The 25,064-nt window shown below is 36.4% G+C and overlaps 1 protein-coding gene across 1 annotated transcript in view; it reads left to right on the top strand.

Moving 5' to 3' along the window:
- Positions 1-4,150: 4,150 nt before the first annotated feature.
- The window catches only part of Smp_156020 (putative glucose transporter), a gene marked incomplete at both ends in the record, with an annotated part of 39,010 nt that continues 18,096 nt past the window's right edge, over positions 4,151-25,064 (top strand). Inside the window, 7 exons of the mRNA XM_018793838.1 lie at positions 4,151-4,643; positions 7,500-7,890; positions 8,884-9,107; positions 10,773-11,260; positions 12,912-13,140; positions 18,702-18,784; positions 20,743-21,046. Of these exons, the coding sequence (XP_018648310.1) occupies positions 4,151-4,643; positions 7,500-7,890; positions 8,884-9,107; positions 10,773-11,260; positions 12,912-13,140; positions 18,702-18,784; positions 20,743-21,046 (2,212 nt within the window). The remainder of the gene's footprint in view (positions 4,644-7,499; positions 7,891-8,883; positions 9,108-10,772; positions 11,261-12,911; positions 13,141-18,701; positions 18,785-20,742; positions 21,047-25,064) is intronic.

The raw sequence follows: 25,064 nt of genomic DNA, 5'->3' as shown, positions 1-25,064 counted from the left end.
TCGAACACTTACAGAGCTATTGATTTCGGGGAATTATTTACAGCTACAATCGGAATAGCGACGCTCCCATATGATGCTCGAATAACTAAACTAAACCTATTCCCGTTGTCATTTTGAAGGACTAGACGGGAATTGATTACAGTTTTCAAATTAGTGATAAATTTGCATCTGATATACCCTCATTTTTCTTTTCTTCCAAAACAAGGAATTTTTGAGGACACTCCAAAAAAGTTCACAAGACCAGAACAAATCACTTGTCAGCTGACTATCAACTTTCTCATCGAATCATCAACGAGTGGGATTCATTACCTCAATACATGATTGGGCTCCGTCTGTTGATTCTTTCAAAAGAAACTTGGATCAACTGAGAGACCATTATTGCCAGGACTAATACAGACCATCAAGCCTCCTGTCCTTTCCAAAGTGAAACCGGGGAGTTTAAAGTGTGCGTTACTAGTCAGCTGTTTTTATTACATACATCAGTTTACTTCAGTTCATACGTTATAGATATTAGTTATGTTTAAACACGTCACATACTATTTGAAATCTAGTCGATAAAATTTGGTCATACTTCAGGAAACCAATGGGGAAATAGCATGAAAATATCCTGGAAAGATATATAAAATATCAGGCAAGATAAAAAGGGGGAAATAAAATCTGATTTATGGGGGATAATGGGAACAAAAGCACAAAGAAATCTTGCAAATTTCGCCATTTGCCTTTGGCAAGCAAGAAAGTAGACATGTGATTGCATGCAACCACATAAAAGGAATTTCTTCAAGTCTCCCCTATTTTATTTAGGAATGTCCTTTTATATCTCTCTTATTCGCTGTTATTTCCCCTTTTTTGTTTCCTCATGGTTGTTTCGTTACGACTATGTTCAGTTATCCCGCGTGGGACAACTCAAAGTACTTTGAGTTCGTCTGCGTTATTCTGGTTGTTTAGTGTTTGTGTTACATAATTTGATGATATCTATGGTCAGGTGTTTCTCAGGCTTAGACTCAAATCTCTCTAAATGGGTATTTACTACTAACATGAGAAAAGTTGTATAGTGTTGTTCAAATTCATCGCATTCACCAGCAGGTTTCTACAACGATGTCGTTTACCATCAACCACTTTACTTACTTACGCCTGTTACCCCTCTTGGCGGAACATAGGCCGCATACTTGCGTTCTCCATCCAACCCTATCCGGGGCAATCCTTTCCAGTAGTTATTCAACCTTTTCATATCTGCTTCTATTTCCCGGCGTAATGTGTTCTTTGACCTTCCTCTTTTCCGCTTCCCTTCCGAATTCCAAGTTAGGGCTTGCCTCGTGATGCACTTTGGTGATTTCCGTAATGTATGTCCGATCCACTTTCAACGTCTTTTCCTAATCTCCTCTTCAGCTGCAAGCTGGTTTGTTCTCTCCCGTAACAGACTATTGCTGATGGTATCCGGCCAGTGAATGTTGAGTATTTTGCGGAGACAACTGTTTATAAATACTTGTACCTTCCTGACGATGGATGTAGTAGTTCTTGACGTTTCAACTCCGTACAGTAGGACTGTCTTGACGTTCGTATTGAAGATTCTCACTTCGAAATTAGTTGACAGTTGTTTTGAGTTCCATATGTTCTTCAATTGTAGAAATGCTGTCCTTGCTTTGCCAATCCTCGCCTTTACATCTGCATCAATCAGATCCTCCTTGTTTATCAATAATGTTTCCCAGGTACGTGAATGTTTCTACATCTTCCAGAGTTTCGCCATCAAGTGTTACTGGGTTGGTGTTCTTCATGTTGTATTTGAGAATCTTGCTTTTTTCTTTGTGTATGTTGATGCCTATTGATGCAGAGGCTGCTGCTGCATTTGTTGTCTTCGTCTGTATTTGTTCATATGTATGGAATAGAAGGACTAAGTTATCTGCCAACTCCAAATCGTCTAATTGATTCTGAGATGTCCATTTTATTCCGTGCTTCCCGTCAGATGTCGAAGTCTTCATAATCCAGTCAATCACCAGAAGAAAGAGGAAGGGGGAGAGTAGACAGCTTTATCTGATTGGACATACTGATTAATCATTATATCTCTTTATGGGATCATAAATAAAAATATGTTGAACCAACTGCTATGAGTTGTAGTAAATTCACTATTGCAGGAATACTTGACCTTATTACAGGTTTCAATTAAAGGCTTCGATAATTTATTCCCAAAATCGTTTGACCCTGGTGTAACTTCGTTGAATAAAAACCTAATACTAACATTGTCGGTATACAAAGATGTGACGAGGCCGCATGGACGTTCGATATGGTGCTGGGTTTCTCCAACTGTTATAACTTATTTTTGTTGAAGTGAAACTTCCAGAGTAATGTATATTACTGACTAAATTTGTATAGAAAAGCTCAATTTCTTTTTTTGTTAAGAGTAGCTTTAAAATGTCTTTATTGTGTTGGGAACTTTGTGTGGCTGAAAAATGAGATTTATTGCGTTTGATATCCTTTAGTTATCCCTTTGAGGGACACTGAGCATCTTCACCCTATATTACTTTTCTAAACCAAGCTTATTATAACGAGTGGCTCCCAGTATATTGAAAACTGTCTTGGATGTGATAAATAACGCTTACAATTTACATACAGTCTTGTTAATATCAAGTTCTCTCACTCTTTAAGTTTATGCTACGATCTTATTAGGGAAATATATTAAATACTGGGCTCATCGAGGAAAATACTCTCAAGAATTATATCAAGAAGAGTAACAATAGCAAACAATATTGGTTGAAAATACAATATATTCAAATGTAGGGAGACATAGGTACCGTGAGAATTCAAAGCTGGATTGCAACAGAAGGAAATGCGTATCATGTGGGCTGTGTGGGGATATGGATACCATGGTTAGCCGGGCGCCATTAGGAAGTATTTCCACTTAAAGCTAAATGAATGTTCATTTTGAGGAGCTTTTACGACTTCAGTTCATCGGTGTTCTTACTGTGGTCGTGAATGCCATCAGATGTTATCAGCCAAAAATTCACCCGATTTGATTGCGTCGATATCTAGTTATCTATACGTAGTGAATAAAAAAACATTTTAACATTTTTACATAGTCTCTTTGCTTCATACATTGTTATTATCTTCTCAGCATACTCAAGCTTTATAAACGCTAAAAGCATTAATTGTACGTCAGAGTAAATTAGGTAATACGTTCTGTTATCTTTCAGTGTCAAGAAGGTATTATTATGCAGACCTAACACTGAGAAGTAAATTATAAAAAACCCCATATAACATTTTTTACTTATATTCGCACTAGTAAATAAGGATACAACAACGACATTTCAGAACAAATAACCGCTTAATAATAAGGACAACAAATCTGTCTTATACATAGTAATCTTTTAAGTGTTGAAACCTCAGAATTACACTAAAACACATAATCCGTTTGTTTTATGCCAATGGAGTCCCTCATAATAATCAGTAGTGTTGTGTAACATCATCAGTGTTTGGTGTAACAGCAAAACCAACAGAGTTATTTCCCGAACACGCGTCTTACAACCGACCAATTTTGGTATTTCTGTATGTTTGTATTTTGTGTTGATAGTTTAGTTATTTGACTCAGCTTTGAGTATTATAAGTTCCTTGGTGAGCAGGGTTAAGAGCTTGATCTAAACTAGAGTGACCTGTATACGGTACTACAAAGTAAGTTGGATAAAGAGATCTATTCATTGGAGCACAGTTGACTGGACTCATGATATTTGTAAGCTAGCTTACGTAGGCGATTAACTCCCTGTTGAATGCAAAGAACACGGGATCGACTATTTCTTCTGGAAGTCGTAACAGTATTTAAATTTAGGAACTCTATGTCTTATTCGTTTTAGGTTCTGTGTTATTACAAAGACTACTACCTTGTTCACTGTTATTCAGTTGTGCTCGCACTGAGCGGGGGTTACGGAGTAACGTTTGAAAATTAATGTTAGATTTTTGACATTACTATACACTCATAGCATCGCTAAAACTCTAAGCAGTTGATTATACGAGTCATATGTTTATCTAATTTGAAATAAAGTTGAGTGCAGACTTTGCATGTTTAAAACATACATTTTCTGCTTTGAAATGCCACTCATAAAGTTTCATTAATCCTCCTTAAGTGACAAACGTTTGCTTGGATCTCTCAAAATCGGTAATCAGAATGTATCTTGATGCCAGAAGTAATCCACGTCTATCTAGAGGTAACAGATATATACGTCAAGCAAATGGGACCACTCATCGTGCCTCTTCTCGTTCAGCAACATCAGTACACACTTACCGGTGTCCAAGTTCAGTAGCAGATAATTTTAACAGTGGATCTGGACATCGTAACCATTATAGACCATGTGACCGCCTTTGCTATCCGTATAGGAGAAATAATCCCTCGATGACTGTCAGTGGCTTTTTAGGCCCCCCTTCAAGAAACTTTGACCACAGAAGAGGTTCTCCATATTCCGGACATGAATTTGATGGCCATCAAATTATTCGGACGCTATCAACCTCTGAGTCTTCAACCAATCCAAACTATTCGGTTGAGTCCACCTACCTAGTTCAAACTGGTTCTTCAGAAAGTGATACTTCCTTGTCTTTTCAACAACGACCAAAAACTACCTTAAAAGTAAATTGTGAGCCTAAAAATCATGATAATTTGAGAAGTGAGTCAATTTTTTGCAGCTTCTTTATAAATATAAACGTGATACATTATTGGCATCAAGAGATATATCATCAAAAAAAGATAAAACGGATTCTAAAGAAATAACTCACGAAATAAATAATAAACAACCGAATAAGCAAAACAGAAACAGTCAAAAAATATATTTAGGGAGCACCTTTCTTATTTCTTTTCACAATTGTTCATTTATAGGACGGAAAAATGTTGCAGATTATTTATTGGTTTTGGTTTAAATTACATCTGAACACATTCTTACCTAATTGTCCTTCCAATCGGTGTTCTGTGTACATCTGGTTTGATACCCTGTAATATTGACTTCGCTGTAACTCCATTAGGTAAAAGCAAAGTAGGCCTAACTGACCAGATCCTCATTGAGGAAAACTTCTGTACTACTAGACTGAAATTATCAATCGAAGTAACTTATTATATTCAAATATATCTTCGCTCCAATGAACTGTAGCTCGCTTACAATGACCGATAAGTTCTACGACTAAATAAATGGTCTTACCAAAGAGGCACGTAAAGTTTGTATTATGATTCTGTCTTTGGATTTAAATGATCATATTGGTGATCTAGGTATAAAAACCAGTTTTCAGATGAAGCCACAAATATGTTGATCAAATTTTTACTATTATTCCATGTCTGGGACATCAACAAATGTAATAACGTTCAATGGTGGCACCGTTGTTGGTAACTGAAGGGAACATTGGATCCCATCATCAATTGAGAGGTTTCTTCACAATGAAATATCTTTTGATGTCGCTGAACTTGAACGCATACGGATGAGTCAGGGCTTCTGGGCAAATGTAATCTGAAGTGTTTACATAATGTAGTGTTTCTCGGGACTTTTCACTACCCCCATTTTTATCACATATCGTTATGTATATGCCCAAGGGCAATAATTTTCTTGGAGAATTTATTGTTGGTTTTCAACACACAGTATCAGTCACCTCGTTTATCTTTAGTACTCCATAAATGGTTAGTTTGTATGGAATATAATTTCTACGTATATGGGAGTAACTCCCGTAATTTTGCCTTGTCACACTTATAGTTTAGATGAGATGCTCTCATTCTTATCAAGAACAATGGATACTATTCAGCGTTTGTGTCTAGGTAATTTTTGTTCATAGTGAAATCAACCGATCGGTAATGCTAGGTTTAAACATAAAGTCCCTGGTTAAATGGTAAATACGTGCGACTGAAACGACTCTGGCGCTCTAGTTGGCACATAAATAGACTTAACTGGCGATAAAACCAAAATATGATATCAGTATATGAAATCATGGATTTGAGTAAAACGTGCTGGGAAATGAACACTACTTTATAGCTTAAAACGATGTTATATAGCTCAAACGGATTTGCAGTGTAGCACATTTATCCACTCCTTATCTTCATTTAGGTGTTGAACACTTGTGTTATATTCTACTAATCTTTCTATTTTATTATCTCTTTTTGCGCGATATTTTCAATGTTTAGTTTTATACCAGTGTCATTCCGATTTCTTTGAGTTTTGTCTTTTTAATTTCTGTAAAAATATCCTCATATTAGTTGTCGCAACCTGAACTGATAAAGACTTTTACCAGGTTTAATACTGTGTATAACTGACTAATTTAAAATTGTAACCATGCCACTATGTTAGAATGTGAGTGCCAGCTAAATTTTCCAGTCGTGTTGTATTGAACGAAGAGTTGGTGGGGTGATCGATTTATTATTTAACGCAAAATTACAGAGTTCTTCCTTAAAATGTGAAAACCATACATAAAATACTTCATTTACAAATCTTTTGTCAATTGTTTTTTACATCCTTCATGATTCTTTTGATTCTCGGTTTCTTTCTGTTTCCCTTTCTGTTTTATTCAGTTCAATATTCTCAACCTATTTTTGACAGGCATTCCACTTCTGATTGGCGTTACATACTACTTATGTTTGTCGACATAAGTAGCATGTACCACAGTGCTACCGAATTTCCTAACAGTGATAGTGACGGAGTTCTTTCTAGTACAAGGAAAGCTTCATGGTCACCTGGTCTTCAAGGTGCTTTGATAGAGTTCAAGCATATACTTGTAAATTTCACACATTTACAAGTGTAACTTACTTCCCTCGGTCACTACGTTAACAAAAAGTGAAGCTTTAGTAAAGGTGTTTCACAAACAGCATCAGACTAAATTTTATGACTAGGAATTATGATAGTAATTAGTCTTTCTGATTACCCCTGTCAAAGGATAGTATTTCCTATCTGTTTGTATATCAAAATCAAAACGAATTCCTTACTAAAGGTTAGACTTAAAAGTCAACTTTTTAAACCACACAATGAATACACTCATTTAAGCACTATTAATTTATAGACTATCCCGTCCTTCCTAATTTAATAACTTAGCAGTTGCGTATATATAAATAATGACTCCTTATTATACGTAGACGTTCATCCCTAATTATGATTGCTAATGATAGTTCGACTCATTTACATTATATACTTCAATTTAATTAGCTCGAGTGCGCATATGTTGAATGATAGTAAACGATACTGTTTTCTACTCATAACCGTACAGTTTGGAAAAGGTATGCTACTTGGAATACCATTGTTCGTATAGTGACCTCCTTTATATTCATAATTGGCCAAAGTATACCTCCTGTTTTGGTAGGATTTAAATATTTTGTGATGTGTTCACTTTAACAAAATGGATATAAACTAGGTGGTTCCTGCAAATTTCTCGTGTTTATTTTGTTGACTAATGTTGTTCTCAGTCATTAGAAGTTAATTAGACACATATTTTACGTTGTTTCCGTCTTTTTCGAGTGCTTACATTTTATGACGATATTTATGATATCTATTGGTCAGGTAACCTTATCGATGGATTGCGCAACAGCACATATCAGTGTATGATATGCATTTCAGAAATTCGTGTTACTGACCCAATATGGTCATGTGCTACGTGTTATCATATTTACCACCTATCATGTATTAGGTCTTGGGCCAAAAAATCATTCCAAGAACATAACATCGAATCTGATTCATCTCCCGTTTGGCGCTGTCCATCTTGTCAGACAACTTATGACTTGTCTCCCCAACTAATTTCTTATCGATGCTTTTGTGGACGCACTAAAAATCCTGAATTTCACCCTGCTCGTATGACAATACCACATGGTTGTGACCAAGTTTGCAATAAAGTGAAACGTATAACTTCTGAATCCAGTTTGTCTGATTATCAGTGCACTCATCTTTGCACAGAGTGAGTTTAAAAATACTCAAACTTATGTATTGTAACATTTTATGTTAAGTAATTTTGGTTAAATGAACAGCATCTCTTTATAAGCGTATTTCTATTTTAACTTCGATTTGATTGAATATTGTGGATAGTTAGGTTTGCGAAGTTATTTAAAACTTTCCGGTTATGTTCAGTTTGCTATGTATTATTTGTGGTCATGACTTTAAATCGTATATCTACTTTATTTAGGAGCAAAAAGTGCTTCTGACCACTTATCTAGTTTTTATGTGTTCTGAATGAAATTCGAGGACGTTGAGGTTTGTGTGGTCTATCGTTCGTGTATGTGTGTATGGGAGGAGGGTTAATGGATTCATGGTTTGTTATACGGCCAAAAATAATAAATTATACGTTTATGTAATTCATACACAATATTTTGACCGATATTGAGCAACATTAAAATAAAATTTTCAGTCATTGATCTTGAACACTTCATAAACACCAACACAGGAGCTCTTACCGACGTACACAAACTATTACTGACAATGAACGTTTTTCGAAAGAATGTTGATTAATTTTTTAGTTTTGGATCTCCGTTGATAGTTCGATCTTTATTTGGTAAAAGGTTTAATTAAAACTCAAACAGGAAATATTTATTACTGGTGCCACTGTGGTATAGCTGTCAAAGTATGGTGATGACAAATAGAAACTCGGAATCAGATATAAGTTGCTAAATACACATGATTTTCCAACAGTTATAGTTAGAATCTCACATTTCTGTTACATTTTGGTATCAAAGTATCTTTTTCCCATTTTACCTATCAAAATAAATATTCACAATTAAGCAAAATTAGTTCATAAATAACCAAATTCGGTTCTCTGAAGAAGTGGCTTACACCGAGTTACGAAACGTCAGAAAATCTAATTTTTCTACTCATTGAGATATTACAAATATACTATTTATTCATAGAATTAATGTCGGAAATAAAACTTCATTATAATCTATTTTCATTCCTATAGACTTTGTCATCCAGGTCCATGCCCTCCATGTTTAGCAACTATCACTTTGAGTTGCCCATGTGGAAAATCTCAACGTTCTGCTACTTGTGGTGATCCTAATCTTCAACCTTGTGGTCAAATATGTAAACGTCAACTTTCATTTAATTGCGCAACTGGTTTCCATACATGTTTATCAACTTGTCATTATGGTTCCTGTAATCCTTGTCAGTGGATAATTGAAACAGGTATAATATATTATATTTTGTATTGACCGTTTTATCCTATGAACTGTCTGCTTGAAAAACAGTTGTTTCGTTTCACATTTTAACTATTTGTAATAGTCTAAATTTTTCATAGTTGAAATCATGAGTCAATTGAAGCTAGACCACCATGGAAGGCCTGGAAACACTGGACGGCCGTTTCTTCCGACCATGGGACTCCTCAACAGTGCGCGTCCACGATCCCGTCTGGCGATATTTGAACTCAGGACCTACCAGTCTCGCGCCAGAGCACTTAGCCGATAGACCACTGAGCTGGCATCTAAATTCTAAATTACTATTGAATATAATTGTTCGCCTTGTCGATTATATGAGTTTTGATTTTAAAGATTTAATATTATTGAATCTTATTTCACATCAAATAATAGATTGAGCAGTAAGCTCATGTTACTTTAGTATTCCCATTTTGTATCTTATCGACTTTTGGAAATTTTAAGAAATTTTAAACTGGGACGAAACAGCCAACACAATACTCCCAGCTTTCAGCAGTTATTCAATGAAAGTTCATGGTACAAATTGCTTACAGCGAATTTTTATCAACCAAGTCAAAAGTCAGACAGTTATTTACTGAGAGAATTGGGTGAAGATCATGTTATGTTGCAATTTAATTAAAATTAGAAAAGTATCAATACTTTGTATTCCCTTTATTTATTTAGTTCCACATTTGTGTTTGGCACTTATCTTCTCACTGAAAATCCATATTATGTGATTCGGTGTTTTTAAAAGTGTTTATTAAAATAAGGCTCATTGGAGGAAGCCATTCATATCTTTCTAGATGATCGATAATGAAAGTTTGATCATTTCCATACAGATTTAATGTATGTCCTACTTTCTGTAGTAATATTTATTGAGGAACAAAATGAAAAAAGCAAACGTTTCAGTAAAATCTCCGGGTTAGTAAACAACTCATCAAGAACTGTAAAGATTTAATTTTGGTGGATTATAGTTATATATATATATATATATATATATATATATATATATATAAATCCCTTTTGACTTCTAAGATATTGTTTTGTGTTACCATCCTTAAACTGTTGTTTACTAGTTACGGGCCTATTACTCAATTTCGTATCTCTTATGTCTTGGTCATGTATGTATTTTGATTTCTTATTTGTGATACCGTAAGTTAGATAATCAATGTTTATAAGTCTATGAGTTTTTGAGTCATGATGAATAAAGAATAACAGACATTTAGGTCCTCTTACTATCTTTGTTTTCTGATTGTACTGTGAGCTAGAATGAGCTTGTGAGCATATAGGGATTACGTTTATCTCGTCGTTTGTCGTAGTAATTAAGCTATTAATCAAAAGGTGATTAATCTGATATTCATTAAGTTAACTAGTTTCATTAACGATCTCTATAATCCTCTGATTCCTATCTTCAAGTAACCCGTTCACTTGGATAATATTAAGAAACTCAATTTCTACATTTGAATTGAATTTCAATGCTTTTTTTTCTTTACATGTACTTTGTTTTTAATACATTTTTGTGTTGCTTGCTTGAATTAAATTCATCCAGCTGACAAGTCCCAAATTGGACGAAACACATTTCCTGGATTCCACCGCTGCTAGCCACTATTCTTCTTTGCTCATAATGATTTATTTATGTATTTATTTTCTTTTTTACTAGCTTGTTTTTGTGGTCAGGATAATAATGTAAAGTTGATTTGTGGCAGTAATGAAATAAGAAAATGCACTTTTTCTACAAAAGATTTGCAAACTTTACGTACAGCTTTTGTGGAATTTCAAAGTAAAATGACCAGTAACGATTATTCTGATATTTTAAAACTTCAGCAAATATCAATTACTGATGATTTATCATTATGTGTTAGTGATGATTTAAACAATAGTTTATCCTCTCAATTATCCGAACATAATAGCGATAATACTGATTCGACTAAAATAGTTGAATATAATAATGAACAGATTACTTCATCTAATTTGCTATTGGTTAAAATTGGTCCTTCTTTCTCATGTAATCGTGTGTGTGATCGTCAGTTAAGTTGCAAAAATCATAAGTGTTCAAATTTTTGTCATTCTGGAGAATGTCCACCGTGTGCACTTGATCCGGCATGGTGTTTAACCTGTCCTTGTGGAAAAACACCCCTCACTAAATTGGTTAGTTTATATTAGTGTAGTTTAAATGCTTGATATTTACTATGTGTAGTTATTATTATTATTTCCTTGGTTTACAAAAAAATATGATTCACTTGTCAGTCTGATCAATAAAATTTAACTAGTCGGTTAGTGGGGCGGTAGCTTTTTGTAGTTAAGGCGTTTAAATTTCAGCAATTAAGTCCCACGTCCGAAACCCGCTCCATCTTCTTCGATCTAGACAATCGATCGATATCATTAGCTCTCACACTTACGGTGTAGCTCATACTTAAATAACTAGAGAGTAAGTTAATCTAATTCAATTAAAGTTTAATTATTGATTCGTTATGAGTTCATAAAACGTTAAATAACTTTTATCCTCATCCATAGCTATATAATGTCGTTGTTATTGAAATGAGTTTATCATTTACAATACAGATTACTTGTCTTAATTATCTGTGCAGAGAATTGTGTCAACCTTGATACGTGTGTCATCAATTGAATATTAACTTAACTAAATAACAGAAGGGGTTTTGTGGAGATTTTAGTATTTTATAGAGTTGAGATCATGAGTCAATTGAAGCTAGACTACCATGGAAAACCTGGAAGCACTGGACGGCCGTTTCGTCCTATTATGGGACTCCTCAGCAGTGCGCGTCCACGAACCCACTCTCGCGGGATTCGAACCCAGGACCCACCAGTTTCGAGCTGAGGAGTCCCATAATAGGACGATACGGCCGTCCAGTGCTTCCAGGTTTTCCATGGTAGTCTAGCTTCAATTGACTCATGATCTCAACTCTATAAAATTAACTAAATAACGTTTATTTGATATTATCTAGAAGAGGATCAGGTCGTAATATACCTAAAAATAAACAAAACCAAAGAGCATTATCTCAAGTAATCAATTACTGTTAGTACTAGTCGTATACGATTTTCTTCAATGTATGATTGACGGCCCTAAGTAATGTAGATCAACATAGATAATAATGGGGAAGATACCTTACTCCTTTAATCTTTGCTAATTTTACTACTTATTTATTCCTCCGTCTATTTATGTTCATTTTTAATTCATTTTATTTTCTCGTTTCTTTTGATAATCTTTCGTTGTCATATTACTATGTGTAACAGCATTAACTAGTGTATGCTATTATCCTAAGTTTCTGTTTGCCCACTCTTCTAGTATAGCAGTAGTGTAGTGAACGAAGACATAGGTGAGATAAACCGATTTATTATTCTATGCAAAATGTGATAATCATACATTAGGTACATTATTTACACATCTTCCTTCAGTTGTCCTTCCTAATTCTTCCAATTTTGTTGTTATTCCATTTGCTCTTTGTTTTCCTTTCTATTCTCTTCATTTCACTCTTCTGCTTGCAGGCATTCCACTCCCAACTGCTATTACATACTACTTATATCTGTCAACGCAAGTAGCACACACCACAGTAGTAGTAGTTTTGTTATTAAGCGCTAATCGGTAATTGTTAAGTTTGGTTTGAATCAATATTTCTAACATGTTCAAGTGGTGGTTTAGGTTTTGTAAAATTTACCTTATATCTACAATAAATCCTTGGGAAATATATTTGAATGTTTATTATACCTTTCTTACTGTTGTAACATATATCTAATATTTATTTGGTTACAGAAAAATTAGGTCATTTTTTTACATTTATAGGTATCCACAGGTTGTTTATACGGAAATCGACAATCTTGTACGGATCCTTTACCTACTTGTCCTAATATCTGTGGACGTCCTAGACCATTATGTGGCCATACATGTTCAGAATATTGTCATACTGGCCCTTGTCCTCCATGTGAATTATCTATTTCGTTAAAATGTCGTTGTGGACAAAGTTCAAAAGTAATAACATGTCAAGAGTTCTCTAAATTATCAGATAAAGAAGGTAATCATTTATATTTTCTACTTTAAGCAGTAATACATTTTATTGATTGACTTTTTAATATTTAATCAGTCGTGTTCATTTTGGTCTATCATTCAAATGCATTTTGAAGTGAACATATCTGAGTTGATAAATTATATATTTGTAATATCCTTATCAGTACAAAAATTAGGTTTTCTGACGATTCGTGACTCAGTGTAAGCCACTTCTTCAGAAAATTAATAACCGAATTAACATTAATTCAAGTTTAAATTTTATTTATTTATTTATTAATTTATTTAAACACATATATATTGGTACAAAAGGGCACCAGATACATATGCGCCACACAAAATAATGAAAGTAGGAAGAGAAAGGATGAAAAGATAACGCGGACTAAAATGTACAACCAGAAGACTCTTTCAGTTAAGAAAGTTAGAACCACTCTTTATGTAGAAAGTAAAAGAAGGTTGCAGCAGGATCGCCACTGGCTTCTATTCTGAGCCATATCCGATAACGTCTCTAGCCACTGTGTTGCACCATCTCTCGGACCCCAGCCAGGGAGTCGTGAAGGACCAACAGAAGCTAGTCCTTTGCAGCTTTCTTTCATACCACGACACCATGTCATACACTGACCACCTCTCTGCTTTTTCCAACCAGTCCCAGAGTCGGCAAATAATGCACGTTGTGGAAGTCTCTGGGACGACATTTGTAGAACATGTCCAAGCCACCGAAGTCGGTGTTTCAAGATGGTGACACCAATTGAATTATCGTCTCGGCGCCCGAACACACGATGTCGAACCTCTGCATTACTAACATGGTGCTGCCACTGGGTGTCAGCAATCCTTCGGAGACAACGATGATTGAACACAGAGAGTAGTCTAACATCCTCAACTCGGAGAGGCCAGGTTTCACAAGGATAGAGCAAAACTGCTCTCACAGACGCGTTGTAGATCCGACCTTTTACAGCCAGACTAACATCATGAAGACGCCAAAGATGACCCAGATTGGCATAAGCCGCTCTGGCTTTCCTTATACGTGCATCAATCTCATCACTCACGCCACCACCAGCACTTATATAGCTGCCTAGATACACGAACTTCTCAACTACTTCAATCTGCTCACCATCTAGGGTGAGTGCAGGATTAGAATCCTGCCAGTCTTGTAGGAGCACTTTGCACTTGGAGGGTGCAAAGCACATGCCGTACCTGCGGACACTGATTGCCAACTGATTAAGTGCGGATTGCATGCCTTGGGCATTATCGCACAGTAAGACAATATCATCCGCATACTCAAGGTCGAGAAGTCGTTCTCCAGGCAGCAGATCCACACCGCCATTACTTACATCCATCAGAGCTGTTTCCAGGATGTCATCGATGGCAAAGTTGAAGAGGAATGGTGAGATCGGGCAACCCTGCCTAACCCCACTGCTTGAATGAAACAAGGGAGAAAGGTGGTTGTATGCCCTCACTCTGCCTGAGGTGTTCGTATACAGGGCCTTTAAGATGTTAATGAACTTCTCAGACACACCCTTCTTCAATAGACAATCCCAGAGAACAGTCCTGTCCAACGAATCGAAGGCAGTCCTGATATCAAGAAACACTACGATTGTTGGCCTGCGATAAGTATGACGGTGGTCTAACATTTGGCGGAGGGTGAAGATGTGATCAATGCATCCTCGACCAGAACGAAAACCAGCCTGCTCCTCGCGAGTCAATCGTTCTCGGGTTTTAAACAACCTACGAAAAATGACAGGAGCCAATAGTTTGAACGCAATCGGAGGTAGACTTATCCCCCGATAGTTGTTACAGGAACAACGTGAACCCTTTTTAAAGATAGGGACGACTATTGACTCATTCCATGATGTTGGAACACTTTCTTGCTCCCAAACCTTTGCAAACAACACCGTCAGTTCCTTAGCCGGAAAGTCACCACCATCTTTAAAAAGAGCCGGAGGTAAGTCATCTGAGCCCGGTGATTTGTAGCGCTTCAAGGGTTGGAGTTCCTTGCGGATTTCCGCCTCGTTTGGTGGATCAGTCGTCACCAGCCATGGGGGACAGGACAAACTGGTTGATGTTGCCGGAGCAGCAGGCCAGTTGAACTGCCCTTCGAAAAATTCCGCCCATCGTCCAAGACGTCGAGAGATGTTAGTGATTGGCATCCCATCATCCTTGTAGATTGTTTCACTCACACCAGACTTGTTGCTGCCAGTGGCTCAGATGAGTTGGAAGAGCTTCCGGCAGTTACCAGATGCAGCTGCTGCTTTCATCTCACTGTCACGCTCCGACCACCAGGCTTCTCGGTCCTTACGCAAGCCTTGCCCGATTTCATTACGTAACAGCCTTCGTTTGTGGTCAAACTCACGGTCACCCAGAGTAGACCGACGGGCTTCGATCAGTTGTAAGGAGCCAGAAGAAACCCAGTGCTTGTAAGCGGGACGTTTCGCGAAGCCGCAAGCAGCTTTACTCGCCATTTTCATGGCGTCGTGAAGATGCAACCAATGCTCATCTATACTTTTCGGTGGGATGGTAGCTAGCCTAGAAGCTAGTTCGGCTCGATACTTACTTGCAACAGAAGTTGCAGCCAGTTTACTAACATCGATCCGTTGATGGCAGTCAATCCTTCGGCCACTGAAAAGTAAGGTGAGATTGGCGCAGACCAGGGCATGATCAGACTCCAGATAGGTACTCCAAAAGGAGCGGCAGTCTTGTACATAACCACGCCAGCGGTAGCTGATCGCGATGTGATCAATCTGAGTCCAGGCTTGAGATGCAGAGGGAGGACTCCAGGTTGCACACCGGCGATGACTGTGCCGGAAGTTAGTGCTAGCCAGAAACAGGTTGTGGTCTGTGCACAGTTGCGGCAAACAGTCTCCGTTATCTGTCCTGCGACCAACAAGTCCCCATCGGCCACCTAAACGACTCTCTTCTGTGCCTAGACGCCCGACCTGCGCATTCAAGTCTCCGGCTAATACTACAATATCTGTCGAACGCGCTTTCTGGAGAAGAACTGTTAACTGGTGGTAAAACTCATCCTTGATTGCATCCGGGCTGCAATCTGTCGGGGCATAGGCGGAGATGACGAAAAGACACCGTTTCTCACACTGGTTTCTTCTCACTTTGATGGAACTTTCTAATCTAACAGCACATAACCGACTGTTAATGGGGATCCAATCGATCAGTGCTGCCTCAGCTCTAGCGCTTAGTGCGACATCAATGCCAGCAAGACCAGACGAAGATGCCACAGAGTCCCCGGATAAGCGCACGTGAAACAAGCTTTTCGAAGCGACAGATGGAGAGCGAATTTGTAGTACTTCACTAGAGTCTTGAATATGGGTCTCGGATCGACAGCAAACATCAACATTAAGACTTTCTAAAGACATAGCCAGCCCCATCTGTTGTCCGATCTGCATTAGTGTGCGAACGTTGAAGGAAGCCAGCTTGAACGGTGTACGCGGTTTCAGAAAGACTGCTTCAGTATTCATAATCGGTGGAAGCATTCACTTTCAACCAGACAGTGACTGGAGATCGTTTAGATAGGACAGAGTTTCCACCATGGGCGAGCTACTGCATAAGTTGGAAAGGAAGGATACACAATTTGAGAATAAAGGGAGTGAAAAAGCGACGTAGTAAATAATAGTAATAATAATAATAATAGTGTAAATTGTCTTGCTTCTAGTGTGAGTGAGAATAGTATCGTCAATAGAATTCATCATTTCATTTATTTGTGTGTGGGCTGTGATACTGCCCGGGTGCCCAAACCGAAGCAGGTGGTTTTCTTAGGGGGCCACACCCCGAGCCTTTGACCTAAAGGTCTAATCCACAAGGCAGTGGAGCATCGTAAGGAGATGCAGTCCCATGGTAGCCGTTGACCAGCAGAAGGTTCATTCGCCATTCGTTCCATCAGGATACTGGAGCCCATGTGCACCATTGGTTTGGAATCAGGGTTTTCCAACTCCTCTAGGTGGACCCTCCGTGTCCACCAACCCGGTTAAAGCTCCGGACATTCGCTTTTCGTCCTCTCACTTTCGTAAACAACACCCCCGCCACGAGAAGGCAGTGAGTAGGACTTCCCTGACAGAGGCTATATATTCGCTGGCCATGTGAGAGCATTTCGAGAGAGAGAGTGGGCTCTCCCCACTCTCGGCCGTACCAGGGCAACGGAACAACCCGAATATTAGGTGCGATCAATCACATATACACATACATACACAAATTTACATACATGTCGCTTATGAATCACCTTGACCGAAATGACATGACATTGATTTATTTATACCTGTTTTTTGATTGATCGCACTAATATTCGGGTTGTTCCGTTGTACTATTTAAACTTGGATTAATGCTAATTTGGTTATTTGTTCTCTGAAGAAGCGGCTTACACTGAACCACGACACGTCAGAAAATCTAATTTTTCTACTCATTGAGATACTACAAATATGTTTTTTTATAACAATCTACCCAATGCTCAATTTATTCGAAACTATCAGATCCAAACTTGGTAATGATACTTATGTATCTTGATTCAATTCTTTAAGAGTTGACGCTAGCCGGTAAACTGTTGTAAACCAGTGAAAACACTGGTCACTTGTTTTACCACAGTTTTAAACTTCTTGATAGTACACATCTACGATCCAGTGTATAATTGAAGCGAGAAGATGTGAGTATTACTTCAAACATGACATCTGTAAACCATTGAATCTCATATCGGTTCACATTTCTCACTTCGATCAATTGGTAATGTGACACAGTGTTCATTTTATGTCATTTATGATAACTATCTCATTCTTGACATTATTAACCAATAATCCCATGGGTTCTTATAAAATCATCAAGAGATCATCTGTAATGTCCTTGTTAGTGTGTACGCTTTTTCAACTTTTAATCATCTATCTAAATATCTTCATCTTCTGCAGTTCTTCTTCAATAACTTATAAATAAAGATTTAAGTTCACTTAGTATTACTTGTTTGAATCTTCCCATTGATGTTTAGGACTGCAACTGGTCAGTCTCCAGCTGACGAGTCCCAAATAGGACAAAACGCGCGTCCTAGATTCCACTGCTAGCCACTATCCATCATTGCTTATAAATAATGATTTGTTTTAAGTCTTTTTTTTAAAAAATTCATACAGATCATTGAAAATATTCCATTTAGGGTTTTCGTACTTAAATAACTCATTAATGTATCCTAATTTAAAGACATTTATTGTCTTTCACAATTATCCACTTGAGTATAATTGTGTAAAGTTTATTGTGAAGGTAATTATATATATATATCTGGTCTATGTAATGATTTGTGCAGATAAGCTACTTGAGAAATGAACTGTACTTAATGTGTTGCACTTTTTACTTAACGATTATTCAAACATACATGAACGGTTACTATTTATGATCGTCAGTCGGTTTTCACAGCCAAATGTTATTTTAAGAAAAAAAAATAACCATACAAATTCAGTGGTACATGGTGACTAGACTTGCAAATAGATCGATAGTTGCCATTTATATCCGAAAAAATTATACAAAAGTCGATTGTAATATTGTGTGCATTTCCAAGTTATTTCAAAATATATCGTTGACATTTTATAGGCGTTCCTGAACTCTGTTGTCAACGTATATGTAAGAAGAAATTAATTTGTGGTCGACATAAATGCAAAACATTATGTTGTAATGTAAGTTTTAAATTAAGTAAGTTCGTTATTTAACATTTCCTCATGTTTCTAATGATAAGGCGATAGGTATTTATTTACGTAATGATCACTGAGTAATGTTCAATGCTATGTCTGTTTAGTCTTTTGTGTTGATCGAATTCCAGTGATCAATTTGCAATGTAGTCACCAATCTGACTGACTTGATATTAAGTACACTTCATTCTAACGTTAATTGGTTGGACGTAGTTGCCAGGAAAACCTGGATCTCGATTTCGTGCAAGTTGGTATACTTCAGCAATGGGTACATGCTATTTTGAGGGAACTGATGCTACCTGGTAGACCTGAACCCTGGTCACCCAGTTTCTAAACATATAAAGTTATCACTGAGCTATTCAGAACACGACTGACTGCCAACAGAACTGAAACATCTGCACTAATTATTCACTGGTTGATGACCATTTTGTGTTTTAGCGCTGATCGAGTTCTATCTATCAAGTCACAATGTTATCACTGGTATCAGTAACTCGTTTTTGCATGCGATGTGTACTGATATTAGATGGTTGGATGTAGCTGAGAGCAGTTGGAACTAGAAAAGTTCAGAGTTAATTTCTGTGACAGGTTGGATGACTCTTGTTTGAATCCTCCAGGTGGCATTAGTTCCGTCAAGATTTCAGGGACATCGTACTGACGAGTGTCAAATAGCATGAAACCTAGGTCCAGAGTTTCCTGTCGTCTGCTTCCAACCAATTAAAAGGTATTTGCTACTTACTACAACGAGGCATTTTTTTTCTCTGAACTAAATAGCTTCTTCAGTAACTCTATAGCTTTAAGTTTTTTCTTAATTCTAAGCACGAATTAACGAATTTTCAATTGCATTAGTATAAACTGAATTCTCCACCGTTGATTAAGAGATTTTAGCAATTTGATCATTTATGATGTGTTAGATTATTGTAACGTTCCTGGAAAGGTGTACAGACGCTTGTACCTGTTAACTGTAAAAGACTTTATTCTTGAATTTATATAAAGACTAGTTGATACAAAAAGCATTTATTTATTCAGTATAACTAAGTTGAGAAAAATAGAAATAAATTTGTTATTCAGTCAGGTAATGGCTAGAATATTTAACTCTCAACGAGTAAGTCACACATTCGAATTCTACTCCACCTATTTCGGTTAGTGCAACCGATTTATATAACTAACACTTACCTGAATAGTTGTGGCCATAACTGTGTGCGTAAACATGTACTTGGTGCATGATCTATAAAAAGTTATGGAATGAATAGAAAGTTTACGTAAATTTATACTTGGATGTTTACAAATTTACGTTAAATGATTGTTAACTTATAACACGTAAAAAGCTGCAGGCTACTTCAACTTAGTTTTTTGTGTGGACATATACCAGTGTCTTGTTTTAAAGATAGTAATACTGATAAAAAGCATACGGTTCCTGTTCTCACTGTCGTTTATATCATAACTCTGTAACCTTTTGCACAATGATGTCATCCGATTATTGGCAGTTGGTTAAATAGGTTTTATCTACGAAGTTAGCTTTATGGTTTTATATGACAGTCAATACTCGTAGCGTTTTCGTGATCATTTTGCCTGTTATATCTGTAAAGAAGTGAATGGTTGTTTCCAAAATAATAGGTTAAAACTTTGCTTACCATCACCATGTATTTTTTTCTAGTTGTAGTATGTAAATAGGTATCTATGAAAGTGGAACTTTAACTAATGAAATCATCTTCACATTATTAGAGCATTCGACTGAAGGGAAAAATTAAAAATGTTGAGTAGCAGCTGGCTAATACTCAAGTACGAGTGTTCTGTAGGCACATTCTTATGGTTTAAAGGTTTTAAGCGAACTTGGATATCTCCATTGGGTGGATATCGACTAACGGCATATCTACACGTTAAACAATTTCAAAATACTGTTTTCATTTCAGTTGTTGTCATCAATTTCCACCGCTTATGAATTTTAGGATACTATGCACTCATGCCCTGAAATCTGTGGCCGTCGATTATCTTGCCAATTACATTATTGTGAAGAACAGTGTCATTCAGGCCCATGCAATTCTTGTTGGCGTGGTGTGATTTATTCAGAACTGGTATGCCGTTGTGGTAACACTATACTGCATCCCCCACAGCCCTGTGGATCTAGTGCACCTGAATGTAATCAACCTTGTAGTCTCACGCATAATTGTGATCATCCAGTGAAACATACTTGTCATATGGAACCTAAGTGTCCACCTTGTACAGTCATAATGGATAAAGTTTGTCCAGGAGGTAAGCGTAATTACCACTGCTTTTGATTGGTATTAATATTTTCAACTGTTAACTTTCCTTATTGACTACTGAGTAAATAGATTAAATCTTTTACATAAACTTTAAAAAATGTTGAATTATTCATGATTTTTATTGATGATGTTGAAGGTTTTGTTTTAGTTTTATATATCCTTTATTTCAAGTTGACACGTCATCAGTTGATAGTTTCGTTTAGTAACTCATTGAGTTGGCGAAGATTGTGTTATTATATAAGCTGTCGATATATCAATGGATGAAATATAAGACGGCAAAGGTAACCAAAATTGAAACATATTGGTTTCTTTATTATTGAGTGAAGATTGATCTCATAATCTGTAAAGGTGCTGAAAATATATCTTTGTTGAAACATTGTATGTCCTATATTTCACTATCAGGGGACTTTCATGTTTGTATAAGTGTTTTGAATTTACGTATACTTTTCTGCCTTTTAATATTTGAATATCAGTCACACCTATCGGATTTCCACTACCTTTGATAAAACTAATCAAACATATAAACATTGTAATGACTTTGATCCTCAAGTGTTAACCTACTCTATGTCGCTTAGTATTGTAGAAGCACTTTGAGTGAGAATAATGCGAGTTACGATCTCGTTTACTAAGATTAGTCATAAACAAAATGAATCCCTCTTGATCTAAGGTGGTTTTCGCTGTTCAAAAATTTATATTGTCTTAGTTCTTCCAAACTTCTAACTAGTTATTTTCCTACTGCTCCATAATATCTAGCTACACCGAAACTGCATGTGTTGTTTAACTTTACAGCCTTCAACGTAAGTGCTTTTCTGTGGTTCCTAAGCAACTGACACCTTTCGTCTTTGTGTCGTACCACAAAGGGCCAATAAGTAACATACAACTCCTTTTAGAAAAACTTTCCACTTCATATATACTTAACAAGAGACTTGGTGCCACCATTTCGTAGAATTGAAGATAATAGGATCTCGCTCTTTAAATTCAAGAGCTAAAAAGCTAAAAAGAAATTAATTATAAATATGTTCAACTAATACTAGCCTAAATATGTGTTTTATTTCTTATATAACAAAAGCAATTTGATTTGAATTGATCCTACCACTGGTAATTTGCTGATTAGATTAGTACACCTAACACTAAGCTGGATTGCGTGGACTCGGACAATTAGAGTCTGAACAACTATCGAGATTAAAATTAAACTAAAACAGTAGTTTATTCACACGAAGCATAAAGCAATCAACAATAAAATCAGTCTGGAATCAGTTTTACATGTAAAACAGTCATTTATATTTAGTATAGCTGGATATATATATCTTCTCTTATTAGGCATCCACATATTACTTTCTTCGGCATATCAATTTCCATTTGGTTTATACTCACTATTAAATTGTTTATCTTCCTAAAGAGCTTTTCATTGTTCAGGAATTTTGTCATCTTTAGGTTGTTTTGAGGTTCTTATTTATCACTCTCTTAAAGCCACGTGTTAATTCGGCTTGTGGCTACATCTCAGATACAGTTACTAAAGCTTTCAGTGAAGGATTACTAATAATAATCTGTCAACTTGTCATTTTTAAAGCTGTTTCGTAATCACTTATCTGAAGCCTTTATAGAGTCAGTATGGGACTAAGCACATCATTATTTTCTGCTACACCACAGATGCCTTAGAAATATTGCTCACATCTGCTGGGATAACCGGGTAAGTAATAGTGAGGTTAGACGCAGGGTATTAGGGAATGATGGTAAATCAGTTGATGGGGTCATGAATCTTCATCAACTGAGATGGTTGGGCCACGTGTTACGTATGCCTGAACACCGATTACCACGACACTCTATGATGACTAGTATTGGGGATGGTTGGAAGAGAGTTAGGGGCGGCCAAACCAAAACATGGCATCAGTGCTTGAAGTCACTAACTTCTAGTCTGAGCCATGTCGGTAGATGCAGACTACCTGGTTGGGGTCCGCGTGACTATCGTAACCAATGGTTGGAGACTCTAGGTGACATGGCTCAGAATCGATCACAATGGCGTAGGTATATACGCTCTTTATCTTCCCTTAAACCTTGAGATTAAAATTGCTCCATAACTTTCTTCCTTCCTATACTATATCCTTATATACAACCCATAATTTATATACTACCACCACCACTAAATTAAATACTATGAATCCGGTGTTGATCTTGTTGTGCTAACGAGGTATGGCAACTTGGACCGATGCATATATGTGCCTGGTCCTACGTTGTGGCTGACTGACTGACTGCTACACTTATGAATTGTATTGTTTGAGTATAATCATACATTCGTCTTGTCCCCAGCCGGTTTACTCTTTCAAGTCTATACATCTGATATATATCATGAGATAATAGCAAGACTATAATTTATGTACGAAACAATCAGATATAAGAAAACAGGTCTTGGATTTTGGCGCGAAATTCATTCATTCATTTGGCTCAGTTCGTGTGGAAAACCTTAAATCTAATTTCTAACCTTAATGTTTAACTGTAAATCATAATTGTATTTCCTCAAATAGTTTTATAACCTTCATTTTAGTTTTAATTATTAGATGGATATTCTAAAAGTTACTTTAGTATTACTCAAACATCGTCTACAAATTATAATCTCACCTTTTATCATAGTAAAATCACCTGTGAAATCGATTAAATCAATTATGTGTATTAAATCATTTTTTTTTTGTTTTTCAATCCAACTAATCTATAGAAAAAGAAAACAAAATGTCTTAAATCAATATTATCAGAAGGGGTTTTGTGGATATTATAGTAATTTTATATAGTTGAAATCATGAGTCGATTGAACATAGACCATCATGGAAAACCTGGAAACACTGGAAGGCCATTTCACAATAGGATGAAACGGCCGTCCAGTGCTTCTAGGTTTTCCATGGTGGTTTAGCTTTAATTGATTTTATGATCTCAACTATTAAAATTAAATCAATATCTCATTGATTTTTATACCAATTAGTTATTTATTTATATAAACTTACATAAACTAATTAAAAGCGATAATGGTAACTTTTATGTTGTTGTAGAACTACATTTTATATACTAATTATAACTTAATTGATACTTTCTAATTTACATATTAAGTTTAAGTATCTTGTGTACATTAAGTAACATTAAGCTGATTACAATAAAATATTAAGTGTTTATAACATATTTTATAGAGTTGAAATCATGAGTCAATTGAATCTAGACCACTATGGAAAACCTGGAAGCACTGGACGGCCGTTACTGAAATCTCCGCAAAACCCCTTTTGATAATAATCCTATGCTCACTAATGACTGACTTCAAGAGATATTTCCTGGAGTTCTAGTGAGAAGCAGTGACCAGTGGAGTTCAACTAGATCTGTTGTGAGATATCAACTCACTGAAGACATTGGTGAATGGTTGCTCATTTTTGTGGATTGGCTGAAGTTAGACATTTACACCGTTGGATGCTGGCCAGCTTAGTGATGTAGTGGTTAAACGCTCGTGCGCGAGACCGACAGGTCCTGGGTTCGAATCGCGCGGGGCGGGATCGTGAATGCGCACTGCTGAGGAGTCCCACAATAGGACGAAACGGCCGTCCAGTGCTTCCTCATTTTCCATGGTGGTCTAGCTTCAATTGACTCATGATTTCAACTATATAAAATTACTAAAATCTCCACAAAACCCCCTTCTAATAATGTTTATAATATATATTGATTTTCTTGGATATCAAAGAGAGTGAGTATATTCTTCATCAGTCTTCTGTACACTGTTTGACAACTACCAAAAAATTATTATTATTATCATAAGCTTTATTCAATATTATATTTTTGGTACAATATAGAATTCTCAGCACAAATTATTTCAACAAGTTTCCGTTCCTCATTTCTTGATTGATTCTGACTGATAAATATTCAGTGATCAACAGTTCGATATTAGCTATTCATCAATCGTCATCTGAATAATGTTCATTCTTTTCGATGTATATTTCAAGCCACTATCACGTCGCTGAATGTACATTTTTGTAACT

This window comes from Schistosoma mansoni, chromosome 1 (genome assembly GCF_000237925.1).
Source record: "Schistosoma mansoni strain Puerto Rico chromosome 1, complete genome".
Classification (NCBI taxonomy): Eukaryota; Metazoa; Platyhelminthes; class Trematoda; order Strigeidida; family Schistosomatidae; genus Schistosoma; species Schistosoma mansoni.
The sequence above is the reverse complement of the archived record's forward strand: the minus strand, read 5'-3'. Positions and strand labels throughout refer to the sequence as shown.